The sequence below is a fragment of the Macadamia integrifolia genome, chromosome 3 (genome assembly GCF_013358625.1).
Source record: "Macadamia integrifolia cultivar HAES 741 chromosome 3, SCU_Mint_v3, whole genome shotgun sequence".
NCBI lineage: Eukaryota > Viridiplantae > Streptophyta > Magnoliopsida > Proteales > Proteaceae > Macadamia > Macadamia integrifolia.
Window position 1 is genome coordinate 5,392,657 of NC_056559.1, and position 15,413 is coordinate 5,408,069.

General features: G+C 36.6%; 1 protein-coding gene across 1 annotated transcript in view; it reads right to left on the reverse strand.

Annotated features, from left to right (window-relative positions):
• LOC122073726 overlaps positions 1-12,216 on the reverse strand; it is a 49,442-nt gene extending 37,226 nt beyond the window's left edge. Inside the window, exons 1-7 of the mRNA XM_042638351.1 lie at positions 11,706-12,216; positions 11,493-11,585; positions 11,223-11,296; positions 10,070-10,128; positions 9,872-9,923; positions 8,356-8,459; positions 5,810-5,883 (exon numbers count right to left, since the gene is read on the reverse strand). Coding sequence (XP_042494285.1) covers positions 5,810-5,883; positions 8,356-8,459; positions 9,872-9,923; positions 10,070-10,128; positions 11,223-11,296; positions 11,493-11,585; positions 11,706-12,071 — 822 coding nt within the window. The 5' untranslated portion in view covers positions 12,072-12,216. The remainder of the gene's footprint in view (positions 1-5,809; positions 5,884-8,355; positions 8,460-9,871; positions 9,924-10,069; positions 10,129-11,222; positions 11,297-11,492; positions 11,586-11,705) is intronic.
• Between the last annotated feature and the right edge of the window lie 3,197 nt (positions 12,217-15,413).

Sequence of the window (15,413 nt, forward strand, 5' to 3'; positions counted from 1 at the left end):
CACGAATCATAACACCAAAATGTAGATTTTGTTGATATACATTATTGTTCCCCTTACTCAACAGCTTGAGCTTTTGTTGATATACATTTTGTAACATATTTCTCCCCAAATCTTAGTGCACACATACCAAGATCCATACTTGCCATGCCTACGGTCAAACAATCAGCCAATTTTGTTTGGAATGAATTGTTCAATCAAAACACAAGAGAATACCTAATAAGCTGAATCAACCTGAATGTGCCGCTATATGGACTGGACAACTAGCCACAATCTTCCTGAGGCAGAACAAAACTTCAACTACCATTAGACTTTGCCCTTCTCAACCAAAAAATTGCTGCTGCCTTGACTCAAGCTCACTTATTTTAAGTCAAACAAATGTGGCCATTCCTGTCATTCAATAAGTGGGGGACCATTGGATCAGCCACATATTAGAACAGATTGCCTTCCTCAACTGTGTGGCCCGCCATGTATTGGATTTTCCCTATGTATTATTAGCATCCAACCATATTTCAACTAGTTAAGGTTCTAATCTGCCACATGGGAGATAACTAACCCACCTAGAAAACCCACCCTAAATTTCAACTATCAGTCACAATAGTACTAATACTCAAAATCCTAATAATAACAGCAGTAGTAGAGTAACAAAAAGGGCCATAACCAGGTGCAATAGCCAGCAGGGTCTGGATTTAAGACACCCCAAACCATTGATATTTTTGCACAAAGTGGCCCCTCTCAAGACTGGAACCCACATCTTCATGCAGGCAAATCAAGCTTTTTACTATCACAATTCACAACAAGGAACATCCCCAAGCAATAATCGTAACAAGGTTTTATCAATTCACACATGATAAACATGGGTAGGCCCATTTGACAGGATTCAACAGCTATCTAACTGGTCAAGTCTCAGCCTAAAAGGAAGTGTCCCAAACAGATCCAAAATGATAACAAATTACAAAAATATAAATAAATTTCATTACTATGAAACGGAATTCCTGTAATCCTCAGAAAAATTAAAATCCCTTTTAACCACTTACTATTGTTGTTTCAGGCTGAAATTTTACAGGAGTGATGGCTATGGTCCTCTACCACATATACCCACCTGTGCATGTCCATGTCCGCCAGGTGGCAAGGAAGCATGACCTTGTGAGGGTACTAAATGTCAGAAATGGTTCTGACATTTAGTTTTTCCCATTGCAATTGTAAGAACAACGAAAATCTCTCATACAAAGTTGGGCGACGGTGTTTTTAATTTTATTGTTGAAATACCAAAAGAGACAAGTGCAAAGATGGAGGTTGCTACGGATGAGCCATACACTCCAATAAAGCAGGACACAAAGAAAGGGAAACTTCGATACTATCCGTAAGTTTTATCCCCCCTACCTCCCTGCTTTAATTTTATTTTGCTGTCATTATATTTATCAAAAAATCATTAACGAATTGTCATGTGACTAAATTTATATCTGTTGATGTTGCGGTTATGAAATGAAATTATTGTCTATGATCTAATTTGTCCACTTTAGTCTGCTTAACATAATTGGATGAAATTGAATTTTTGGTCTAAGGTACATCCACGATTGGCTCATCAACTGGTGGGATGGCACCTTCACTATGTGGGACCATGTATGATATAATACATTGTCCCCATCCTCATGGATTTCCCAACTCTTGTATTACACTGTCCTTATTAGTTGTTGTCTGAAGAAAAAGGAATGGGGGAGGGCTGTTTCTAAACAGTTTTCATGTGCTTTGTCTTTTAGTTCTTGTGCCCATTCAGTTGCATTGTGAGCTTGCATACTTGTGACTTTTTTGGTTCTAGTCTTCCTTCATAGAAGTGGATATAATTGAATGAATATTTTCTGATAGATTTTATATCTTGTAATATCATTAGTTGTCTTTTATCGTTGAGAAATTATTTTAACTTTCTAATATCAACTTGGTGTATGTTATGTAGTGTTTGGTAGCTTTCCTTGGAAGAATGGGAAGGCAAAGCTGTTTCTGGATACTCTGGAATGTTCATTTGATTGGTGGTGTTGTTGTTTTTGTTTTTTTTGTTTTTTTTGTTTTGGGGGGGGGGGGCAAGAAGGCCATCTCAAGTACAATTTTGAAAAATTATTTCCCAGAAAATGTTTCCCACAGAGAAAAGGTGAAATGCAACTGGGTAAGGGAAGTCAAGGAAGTTCTTTCCCTATTGGAACCAAACAACATTGTGAGGGAAAACCTCTCCTCACATTTCCCTTATAAAGCAAACAAAGCATTAGTTTTACTTAGTATATTATATTTTATTTGACTTATTCTAGAAATACTAATGCTTGACCCAGAATTCATAGGGTTAAGTACAAAGCTAGGCTCAGTAGTGCCAAATTTTTTTTTTATGTAAAACTATAAAGATCAGGAACTTGAAGGAGTGAAACAGTCAGCTTGGCTTTTCGGATACATGGAATTACTTTAATTTAATAGAAAGTTCGAAATTTTCCTTCAACACCAACAGAGTATTTCTTGCTAGTTTAGTAATGTGTCAAATTCTAAGCTATGGAGTGAGATTTTTGAACTAAGGAATTCACCCTTTTGTCTCATCATATTTGGGCGATAGTCTTCTTTGCTGGACATCTGGTAGCTGGTGTATTTGAATTGCCCAGATCATTAGTTTCTGATTCTTTGTGGTATTTCTTCAGCAAGATGTTATTCCATTTTTTAGGGCATAATTTTGAAATCTGAACCACATCTTCCCCTCCTCCTCCCCCCCCCCCCAACCTGCAGCTACAACATAAACTGGAATTACGGATTGCTTCCACAGACATGGGAGGACCAATCTTTCGCAAACTCTGAAGTTGAAAAGACACTAGGAGATAATGATCCCGGTATGTCAATACTCATCCCAATTAAATTTTTTTTGGGGGGGAGGGGGGTAAATGGATCATTTTTCTCCAATCAGCTCTATTCAAAGCCATACTTGATACTAGTCCGAAGTTATGCTTGTCTTTCCTCACTGCTTCTTCTAAAGTCATTATTGGCCTACCACTGGCTCTTTCAACTCCTTCAATCCACATCAAATCAGCCCTCCGTACTGAAGCATTCAAAGACCTCTGTTGGACATGTCCATTATACCTCAGCCGATTTTCTCGCAACTTATTATGTATTAGAGCTACTCCTAAATTAGCTCGGATTTGTTAATTCCTTCTTTTATCTTTCTAGTTTCACCACTCATCTATCTTACTCTTAGTAGTTTAGTCAATAGCTACCTAGTAGTTACTATTTTGGTTATTTCCTTTTTATGTAATAGCAGTAAGATCTTCCTTTTAAAAGAGTTTCTATTTTAGTACTCTCCCACGCATGGAGAGTTGCTTGTTTTGTAGTCCACCCTTCATTATTATAAATACAATAACAGGAAGAACACTCCCCAACGAATCTGGCTATACTATTTTGTGTCCTCTTCATTATGAAGTTGATGGCTACTGTGGTGAAGCAGCAGCAACTTCAAGGTGGTGAATCCTTGGATTGGAACCGGTAGTGAAGCCAGGTGATATCCCCCCTTCCTTCTTCTACTTCTTCTCCTTATTTTCTTTTACAGTTCTGTCAGTTCCAGCAAGTAACATCATTCTATGTGGCCCATCATTGGGTGATTTCTAAACCTTCCTTTGTGTAATATCCTTATTTATTCTTGCTGCCACTGCTCACTTATTTTCTGCAGGTTTTCTTCAGTTTTTCCTATCTTGCAATTTCTGTTTTGCTCCATTCTAGTTGCAGGAAATTCTTGCTTTTGGTTCTTTCAATCCAACCATTGGATGGGTTTCCTTTTTTGATATTGTCTCCTCTACCATCCATACTACCTTCGACTAGAAGTTGGGATGCATCTGACCAACAGTTTGTGGGTTATTGCTTCTCTTTTGTGTTACTAACCTCTGGTTTTCTAAAGGGGAGGCTTTCTGTCTCGGGCCTAATATATGCCATGTGGCAATTTTGTCGGCAATCAAATTTTGTTGACACTCACATCATAATTCCTCCTCCGATAAATTTCAGTCAATTGCCACTTCTCTACATGCAGACAAAGGTTTGTGACTGGTTGAAAAACTCAACTTTGGCTGATAATCTTCAACCTTTGAAAATACAAGTTTTAAAACTCAAAAACGGTGGGCCAGATGATTGAGATGGTACCCTGAATTAGAAATATGGTGAAGCCATGGGTTCCACAACCTATCAAATGATCTGTTTGGTAGCTAAGCTCACTGTGTAGCTCAAAATAGGTGACCACTAATGAAAACTGCTCTACAAGAATAATAACAATAATAATAATAATAATAATAATAATAATAATAATAATAATATTATACAAGGGGAGAAAAGGGAATCTTGAACCAACAGTCGGGCCAAAACTTCCTAAAGCAGCAGTCAATTTCAGCCCCCTAGGTCTAATTTTGCCACATATCAGGTTTCAACACCCATCTCGACCATGTGGCGTTATGATCCAAAGCGCATAATCATAATGCCATTGACATTGAGACTACTGTAGGGTCTTTTTTCTCAAACCAGGATCTGAAACTACCCTGCAAAGTAGAAGAGAGAGGAGAGAACAATGGGAGAAGGAGAGGAGAGAATTGCTGAACCACGATAGATTCAACTTGTATGTTCTGTCATGGCTATCATACTTTCTTTATAATAGAAAACCAAATCGATTCCTAGTAGGAGTACACACTGAACAAGACTAAGACTAACTAGCAATGAACAAGGAAACTCAAAGTGACAAACATATCACGATAGGGACACTCACCCTATCGTGATCACCAAACTAATCTTAGGAGTACACAGCAGGGGTTTTGACAACCACACCCTTGCAGTATACGTACGTACATAACAAAATGGAAGTGAGACTAATATAGTGACTGGAGTATTCTATCCCTTCAATAATTCCAGGCCTCTAGAAAAGGCACTTAAATGCAAGAAAGATGAATATTGGACATTGTTGCAACAGCATCATTCAGCATGATTGTTGTTTTCAATCAGCTGCAGGAAATAATTGTTTCATTGAACAGAAAAGGATAAATATAATTGGAAGTATACCCCAAAAAAAGTGCACAAAAACTATATAACGATATGACCTAAACATGAGTGTGCAGCCACCAACAAAAAGATGGAAATCCAGCTAAAACCAACCCCCCTCCAGCCCTCGACACGAAAGAAACCCTAAAGCCAACACTAAAGACACCCAAGAGAGGCAAGCACCCAAAAAAACAGTAAAATGATAAATCCCTTGCCCCCATGGTCTATGTACACCCACAATGGCCGGGAAAAAAAAAGAACAAGAGAGAGGATAAAGAAAGAAGTAAATGAAGGGAGGTTGAGGAAGCAACATGGATTAAGAATGGTTCCCTCACATGAGGATGATTCTTCACTTAGTAGTGGAAGGTGATTCTGCAACCATCATTGACTAGATGAGGTGACAATCCAAGGAGCCAGGCACTTTTCTCACATCATTAGACACATTATTCCACCTTGTTTAGCTGATTTTTGAGAAAATTGTTAAGAGAGAGAGGGGACGGGCTTATTCACATTACTAAGATGAAAGGGGCATAGGTAATAACAACAGAATTGCCAATCAACCCCTGAACACACTCCGAGAGGCAGGAAAAACAAAAAAGAATGATAAGGCAGGAAAGTTGCAGAAAAACAAAAAGAAGGATTTCTCAAGTCAAATAGAGCTCCCTTTAATCGAATCTATCACTAATAGACACTTAGAATGATATATATATATATATATATATATTATGTTCTTGGTTCCATCCTTGATAGCAGAGTTAAATGAAGGAAAACTTACATCCTTAATCAGTTTGTTTGATTTACTTTGCTTGTCCTTAACCTGCAAAGCCTCATTGTCTTTGGATGAAAATCCTAAAGCCAATAATAAATAACAAAATTACAATCCAGTTGGTTCCCAAAAAAATGCTACAAACATCAACCAGGGAGTCAATAGAAAATTCAGAAGTAAAAATTCTGAAAACATCAACTAGGTTATTGATAACAGAAAATTTTAAGCAGAACTCTCACCAATATGAGAAAAAAAAAAAAAAAAACCATTGATTTTCTTGTCGGCTGCCAAGAAAGGGAAAGAGAGTAATGTGTCCAAATAGCCACTTAAAACCATAATGCACACAAAGTAATCACAGCGAAGATTGTAAATGGCTGACAACTCGATACTTAAGATTTTTCTCTCTCCGAAAGTGAACCCAAGTCACTGATCAGAACAGAAAATCAAACACACAAATATAAATGGTAAAAATTAACAATTTGTCCACAGAGGAGGCAAGAAGGATAAACCCCAGAAAGCTGGTATGGAAGAAGCTGAAAGCATAACCCATGAAACTTGATTTCAATGATGATCTTCATATTTGAGAGGATTGAGCTCTTGCAGGGGTTAAAAAGGTTCTTGGATCAGGATCATTAAAGGGGACTGGATCAAAAGGACTCGTGGTTGGTGCAGTTGCACCATCCAAGGTGGCTCCTTATGTATCTTCACATAAGAAGCACTAACCAGTTGCCAATGGAGACCCTTAGAGCTTTATCCACAGCTAAGAGAGATGCTTTTTTTTTTTTTTTTTCAATATTACTTATTAGAGCAATTATTATTAGTCATTAGAATTTTCTGGGGATGGGCATTAACTATGGGTTTTAGATAGTAATTGGGCCATCTTACAAGAGCCATAGGTTGATTAGTATGGTCATCTAAAGAGTCTAACCATATTTATTAAGTAGGATCTTTAAGAGCTGGTTCTGAGCATTTGAGTTTGAATTGTAGTTGTTAGTTGTGTATGAGCAGGTTTTCTATCTTTATTAAGAGTTTTTTATTCATTATTTACAAAAAGCAGTCCATCAGTTTTAAAAAGACAGACTTTGGTTTTTCAATGGAATTAATTTTTTAATTGGACTTCCTTGCTTTCTCCTCAGGCTTCAGGCTTCAGGCTTCAGGCTTCAGGCTTCAGGAGGCTTCAGGCTTAGTTTTGCTGCAATTAATCACCGCTGCCATAGTCTCCTGTCAAGATCTTTGGTGCTTTGATCTTTTGGTCACATTATGTGATGTTTTGAACTGCAATCTCCACTTCTGGTATGAATTTCAACTCCAAAAGTTGTAACTCCACTGATAATATCTGATTGGATTGGAAGGTTTATTTTCAAGCAATGCTAGGCTTCACAATTCTGAACCATATCAAATCTGCTTTGTTCGACTACAAATTTTAAGCATTGGTTATCCTCTCAATTGTGATCCTGAAACCATTGGAATGACTTCAATTGGTTGAGTGATAAAATAGTTTCTTGCTGGTTTGTGTTCCTGCAACAAAGTGAATTTTGAAGAACTTAATTAAATTTTCTAAGCTTCTTTTAAACTTGCAATTTTTTATCAGGACAGGCACTATAGTTGAGACATAAAGCCTGAAAAGCTATTGGAATTTGCCATAAATTGAGTTCCGTACCATATAGCTTACTCTGACAGTGAAGTACTGTTCATTGTTGGCCTGATTTGTAGTTAAGTGTTTTTTTTTTTTTTCCTAGTTGGATTGTCATGTATAGATTTCTTTGACCTTCAGTCTGCATCAGAGAATACATATGATTCGCTTGAGCAGAAGTGATGTATTTTTAATTTCGCTTCAGAACTACTTACTATAGGAGGCATCCTACCAACTACCATCTTTTGGCCTCCTTGTAAAACCATGTCAGTAGAGCTTTATGGGAGAGAGTAAAATTATGCATAAGCTATACTGCTATAGCATATAGGCCATATAAGCAGATAAGAAAAGGGGGAGAGGGAGCTACTGGGAGGGAGAAAATTCACTAGACACAGAAGTTCTACATTCAGGCATATTTGCAAACTTCAATTAATTTCCCACTTATGAGGTATAGTAACTGAAAAATAAAAACAAATAAAAAAGGAAGCATATGACAAAGCACATATAAGCAAGCTCCACTCACCAAGGTCTTCTATTATATAAAGAAGAAAAAAATATGAATCATGAAGAAAATACCAAACACTAACTACAAATTCCTTTTTTTTTTTCTAACAATAAAAATACAAAGCATTAAAAGCCATTCAATTCTGCTGAAGTAAGAAAAAACTCCAAAAATCTTGAGTTGGACGCTTAAATTTAAGGCTGATGAGTTCAGCCAGCTTCCTTAACTGACTCGGACCATAAAATGCAAAACGACACAGAAGTACTGTAGAGAAGAAAGTATTTATTGCAGAAGGAAATTTGCATATCAAAAAAGAAACGCCAAATCAGATATTAAAAAAAAAAAAGGGCTTCCAAAAATGGAAAATAATTTAGAAAAACCCAACAAGCTTCAAGATTTCAAACCACATAGGATGCTCACCTGATTCACTCCACATCTCATGGTCGTGGTCCCCGTCCTGCTCTTGTAGAGGAGAAATGTGTGCTAGAAGATAATGTATCTTCTGAATAGAAACCTCTATATTGCTTAAAACAACAAAATTTCGAGTAAATTAGCATGGTAACTTTTGCAAAAATAACAGTTCAACAGAATAAAAATAGTTTGTCACATCTGAAAGTGCAAAGCCAGAATTTTGATGCAACCAAACAATAATTGAGTATATGCGTAAAAAGACGACAATTACAGAACTGAAATGAATTTAACAACTATTATCACTCCAAACAATTCTCATTGTTCCAATCTAACTTATGTTTCCATTTGGTAAATAGTACCCATAAAAGAATATAAGCATATGAACAGATTAATGACCAGTTTGAGTGGATAGAGAATGAATTGGGAGCAAAACAAAATATCCGGGCAGGAAAGCAAACTAAAAGCATCAAATAAAACCCAGAATTATGATTTAAAGTGGGAGTACCTTCCCTCTCACCTTTTTCCTTTGTACCTTCTTAGCTATGCAAGAATGAGAAAGGGACTGGCAACCCAAAGGCAAGGGATTCAATTATTAATAGTCTAGTTCATTTTTGAATCTCATATGGGGAGATACACATCAATGTTATGTAGTTACATGATCTGAAGGACAGCTACTCATTGAGAAAAGGAAAAGGAATGATCTGAAGGACAGCTGAAAAGACTCACTCATTGGCTTCTCTTTTAAAATGATAAAAAAAAATTTCCACCAAAGAAAGGAGCTTCTCTCAATCAAAATGCTTGACCAAACTGCCACAGGGAACAATTAATCACAGCAGTCACCTTAAAATGGAATTTATTTCCAACTAAGATGGGTGTCCAACAGGTTCTACAGCATGCACCAAGACATACAAAAGGCAAACAAGAGATCCCATCAGACTTATTAGTTATTACACAAAAATACAATGGCAAAAGATGACTTACAAATCCACTGATACTCAGTAACCACCCTCAAGACTCGAACCAGGGCATCTTCCCTAGCATCCCAGACCTTTTACCATTTCCCTAAGCAATGGCCCCTATTAGAGAGGATTGTAATCCTATTATTTATCATAGTGGAAGTTTTACCTGGCGTGGGTCCAGTGGTTTTTTCCTTTCACCTTGGGAGGGTGTATCCTTTTGTGATTGGCTTGATTTGGTTTATCTGTGTTATTAGCATTGCACATACTTGATTGTTGTGTATCTCCATTAACTTGCACACATATGGGAAAATGTCTGTTTTTTCCAACATGATATGGTAACAATTAGGTTTCACTAAAACATTAGTTCAACATGCACTACAAAATAAAGTATCCCGAAAATTCAACAATGACCTTGAGATAATTCACAATACAAAGATGGGGACAAATACACATAAACCAAAATGCAATGCACTGTAAGGCATTAAGAAATTTCAATTATGACCTCAAGATTGTTTTACACACACAAAAAGAACACAGAGAGCAAGATAAGTTCATATTATACTAACCTTTCTCGAGAAGTGAACTTGTCATCCTCTTGTATAACCACATTTCCATTATCTAAGAGAAAATGAATCAGCAGACCAAATAAGCATGACATACCAAAACTGCAGGGGGGAGGAATATAAGAAGAAGATGGTGTTGGAGTCTAGAGAATCAATTCAATAAGTTAACAGATTAAAATATCATGGAGGAGAATACACCACCAATGTTTGTCACTTCCAAACTCTTCGCAATCTTTTCCACACTAATGTATGTGAAATAACTGCACCATGGCAAAAGAAAATAATGAAAAAGATAAGCAAGTAAGAATACATTTATTGACAACAGAACTGTGTTATGACCTTGAAACACCCAAATACATTTATAGACAGTAGAACCGGTATAGATGTAAATATAAAATAATAATTATAATTGCATCAATCAGCAATAATGATTAATAAATAAATACATAACTGAAGAAGAAACATTTGCAAGCATACAGAAAATGCATATCCATTAAGAGATTTTCCCTATTGAAAACATTAAAATGAAGTCATCTCTATGATAATTAAAATAGAAAAATAAGTCCAGACAATGCTATGTTGAGAGAAAATATCTAGCTAAAAAAAGCCTATATAAGAGCCATGTAATTACGAGCTGCCAGAAGCTAGGGTTGCTCAAGAGTCAAAAAAGAAATCTACCTTCACAAAGTTGAAGCTCACGTATTCTTGTAACGACACGTTATCTAGAAAAGTAAGTTGCATATCATAGGACATCAAACATAGAGAAACATAATAATTGCAAGGTAGTCCTTTTTCCATGGCATTGCCAAGTAGAGGCTCCTAAAAATTAACTCTTTAGCAATTCATAGAACATACCACAAGACCATAACATCAACAAACAAAGATCTTATAATGAAATGTAAACATCCAGCATTTGATGCAAGAAACTTGCAACTAGTGCATTAAAAGTGAAATATCCTTGAGACATGATTTATAAACTAGACATTAGATCAAACCAACTCTAGCTTGATCAGGAACACATCCACAAATGAGATTTCAGATAGGAACATAGCACAAACAGAACAGCATAATCTCGACCCTAACTAGACTGCAAGTAATCAACGGGAGTGACAACTATTTGGAAACATATAAGAGCAACCTATTGTTCTTTTGGGAATCTCAACAGTGCCAGGGATACACTAGAATAAAAATATACCAGCCTCAAGACGAAATGGGAACAATTGCATTAATTGTGAAACAACCATGAAAAGAAAAAAGTTTTTTCTAATTTCCAGGGAGTGAACACAGTTGAATGCATGTGATTGGCCAACCTAGCAACATTTTACAGCTAAAGAAGGAAAGGATCAGGCCATACCGAACGTCGATGTACTTGGAGAACTTTGACACAAGCAAGTCTAATAAGAAATCCATAGATGATGCTGAGTGAACCTGAAAAAATAACATAATGCGGCTGGGGAACAGACTTAAAAAAAAAAAATTATGAACAGTATGACTCCTGTTCCAAATGGATTTTTCAACTTAAACATAATGTCATATTTCCAAAACAAGCATCATAAACAACACCATATCTAAAACGAATAGTTAAGATAATGTCACTATGTTTTCAAAAAAAATCATAACTTACAATAGTATGGAGAAGCCTGTGGTATATAACAGACTGAAACCTCCCACCTTTACCCAATTTCACAAACTCCATTACTGCATCCAACGCGACTTCCTGAAAAGGTAAATTTTCTGAGCAATAAGAGTAACGAACAACAAAACACAGCACAAAGAAAAGTGAGTGAAAAACATCATATAACCGATTTGGAGATGGGAATTAGATGTGATAATATACCCTGAGAGCTTCATCAGACTCTTGAGAAACAGCAACAGTGATTAGCGACTTAACAAACTCATCGAACTTCGACCGAAGCCATATTCCATAGACCAATTCGGGGTCCTTTTCTGCTTCGCTAGCATTCAAGAGAGACTTGGGAGAGGATGATGGGAGCTCAGGAAGAACGGGAATGAAAAACGATTGCAGCGAGATAATAGATTCGAGAGCATGTTGAGGAGAGGATGAAAGTGAAACGAAGGAAAGGAGGAGAGGAAGGTTGTTGATGTGAGCTCTTGAAGAGAGAAGTTGATGGCCTAGGGTTTTCAGTTCTTTGAGACTGTACTTGTCTATTTGCTTTTGTTTCTTTGCTAGAATAGAAGCCATGGTTAAGTGAAGGTTCAACAAACTCCGGAGGTAAGAGAAAGAGAGTTTGCAGGAGCGCTAGGGCGGGGATTTTATTCGTGACTGAATGAGGCAGTGAGACCCTGTTTGATTACAGTGAAAGGTAAATAAAATAAAGAGTTTTGCTAACGTCGCCGAAACTTCGCCGACGCCCTTTACCGCTTTAATTTAACAAGAGATTGATACCTGATCGCGTAGCCACTGCACCAGCATTGTTTACCTCTTCACAATCCGGACCGTTCATTTGTTTTTTCATGTGTTGTAGGGTAAGGGTGTCAATTTCAAATCAAAACCCAATATTGAAATCGAAACTGAGCCAAATTAATCATATCGAAATTGAACCGAATTTGTTTGGTTCAAATTCGGATTGAATATGTGAGTATGCTATTCGATTCGGCTCGATTTCAATTTAAGGTGTCAAAATCATCGGTTCGAACCGAAACCAAACCGAATATCTCTTATCATTCAAGAGTGTTTTTTGCAAGCTCTTTTTTTTTTTTTTTTTTTTTTTTAATGTGGTAAGTGTTTTTTACAATTTATCATTACATATTTACAAGCTAAGACAATTTTGGAGTTAAAAATAGCCATGAAGCCCATAACTTGAGCTCATTATGGCCTTTGGTCCATCACAGTCATGGTTCAAAAGTGGAACCGTTTTCATAACCGAATTAAACTGAAATACGAAACTGAATTAAAATTGTATATCATAACCGAATTGGAACAGAAATCGAACCGAGCTGAATTGAATCAGTTTGAGTATCTAAATACGAAACCAAGTTGGTTTTTTGTTCGGTTATTGTCCACTTTATCATCATTTGAAATCGAACCGAATAACAAAAACCGAACCGATTGACATCCTTACTTTAAGGTTCTTGACCCAAGGCAAAGACGTATGGAGGTAGGGTGTCAATGGTAAGGTGTCAATGGGTCAACCAGCTCAACTCTAAGGGCCCGTTTGGTATCGTTTCTGTTTCAGAAACTTCATTTTGTGTCAGAAACGAAAATTTCAGTTTCTGTGTCAAAAACGTCGTTTTTAAACGATTTATGCATGTTTGGTGAATCTGTTTCTATAACAGTTTCAGAACCAATAAACGACATTTCTGCTGTTTGGTAATGCTTGTTTCATAAACGGTTTTTTTTTTTCTTTTCTTTTCTTTTAAGTCAATAATTACAAAAATAACATTAAAATACTATAAGCATATAAATTTTTTTGGGACAATAAAATATTACACACCAACGAAAAAAAACACGGTTTCCAAAGGATGAATAAAATACAGTATTAACAATGCTTTGTGCAAGTTAACTATTACATAATTCCCCAAATTTTTACTTTTTTTCCAAATCTAAAGACTTGAATGCATGGAGGATGTCTTTCATCTTATTTGTTTGGTCCTCTAATCCTTTAAGTGTCCCTTCCAGATATCCTTTCATGTACTCGTTTGAAACGGAAAGTGGTCTGAATGATGTTGATGTTGAGCTTGAGCTTCCTGAACATAATGTATGTTGTATGGTAGAGATATGTGTTTCATATTTCAACCATACAAACATACCACATCCACGGTTATCAGCCTATATCAAATAATATATGTGATTAGAGTCGTTGAAATTTAACATCGAATTAAACAAAAATCATAAATTATCTATAGGTATAGGTCAATCGTAGAAATAAATTACCCCAGTTGAACTTGGGCAACATAGAAAATACTGTCCCTTGTTTGGACCTTTCATCACAGTTCGTACTTTGCATTGACCTTTACCACTCACATGAAAAAATTACATGAATCTTCACACTTGAAAAATTACATGAATCTTAAATGCTTCCCATACAAGTCCTTCATGTGGCTATCTCCCTTATTGGCGCTCTTTTTTCTTCGTCCCGTAGGTGTCCTAGCAAGACTTCGTTTTGTGGTGGTCTGAGTTGGAGTATGAGTATCCTCATGAAAGGAGTCAGTCATGCTTATATGCACCGGGGTATTGGGGGAGTGAGAGACTTGCTCAATATCAACTGTATTAACAGCTTCAATGCCATCCAAATCTTGAGTACTATCAACCCCTAAGTTACCTCTAGCATATGCATCCCCAAATACCATGCTCAAATCTGGCCAATTGTTCAGTCCATACTTCTTGTATTTCAACCAACCTGGATTTGCCTGCATAAGCAGTAATTGTATCACTTAGATGTACTACTCATTGTAATATAATTTTTAAATAATTGAACTAGCTACTGAAATCTATTGTACCTGTATTGCCCTATCCCATACGGATTCATCATCAACTGTGACTGCTTTTGTCATTGAGTTCCACCCAAATCCAGTTGTGTCAAGCAGTCTCTTGAACTGTTGATACTCTTGTTTCAACTTGTTCATCTTATTGCGTAACTGTTCTCTCCCAACTGGACGATTTAAAGCCTGTTGAAATTGTTTTGTAATGTTCTCCCATCCAGTTTTGTTAAATGAATTACCGGATTTGTGACCATTTTTTACAGCTTCTTTCATTGCTTCAATGAAAACAGTGGTCTCAAATTCTGACCACTTAACGGCAGGGATACTACTTCCAAACATAATAACTAGACATTATAAGTTAGTGTAAAAGTTAGCATACTGGAAACCAAGCAGAGTTTAAAGCCACAGATTATTCACATGAAAAGCATCGGGGACAGTTTTAATGAATACGCATAAAGAACGCCCAAAATCATGGCACCAAAGTGGATCAAACAGATATCAAACAAGGGCAATCTCAATCAGAACAAGAAATCAGAGTATCGATTTCAATATTTAGGGAAATCAGAGTTCTTCACCAAAGCCTACTTTTGTGAAGAATCTGCATCATTCCTAACCACTACTGTCAAAACCATCTCACGCCCAACAACGGGGTCAATCTTTAAATCCCTCAAAGTCACCTTCATACTAGATGGTTACTTAAACATTTGGGTTGTCCTTATTCTCATGCTTAGGACACCTATTTATATGCTTTACTGAAGTTGGAGGTCCAATTTTTGGCGGGTTAGCCATGAATACACTCCCATACTTAATGCATTCAGCCTAAACTTTCCATATGGATTTTTTCTTTTGGATCCACTGGTTTGAACTAGGTACTTGTCCAACATGCTACTGACTTCAACTTCACCCTTTTATTAGGAGGGGAAATAGCATTACCATCACCCACTAAGGTTAACTCTACAGCAACAGAAGGCTGAGAGATACAGTACTAAAGTACCAATGGAAGGTTGTGGTACCGAAACTTAAGTAACAACCAACAACATTGGACTTACTCATTTCAATTGGATTCTGGTTCATTTTTCGAATGTAACAGAGACTATGATAT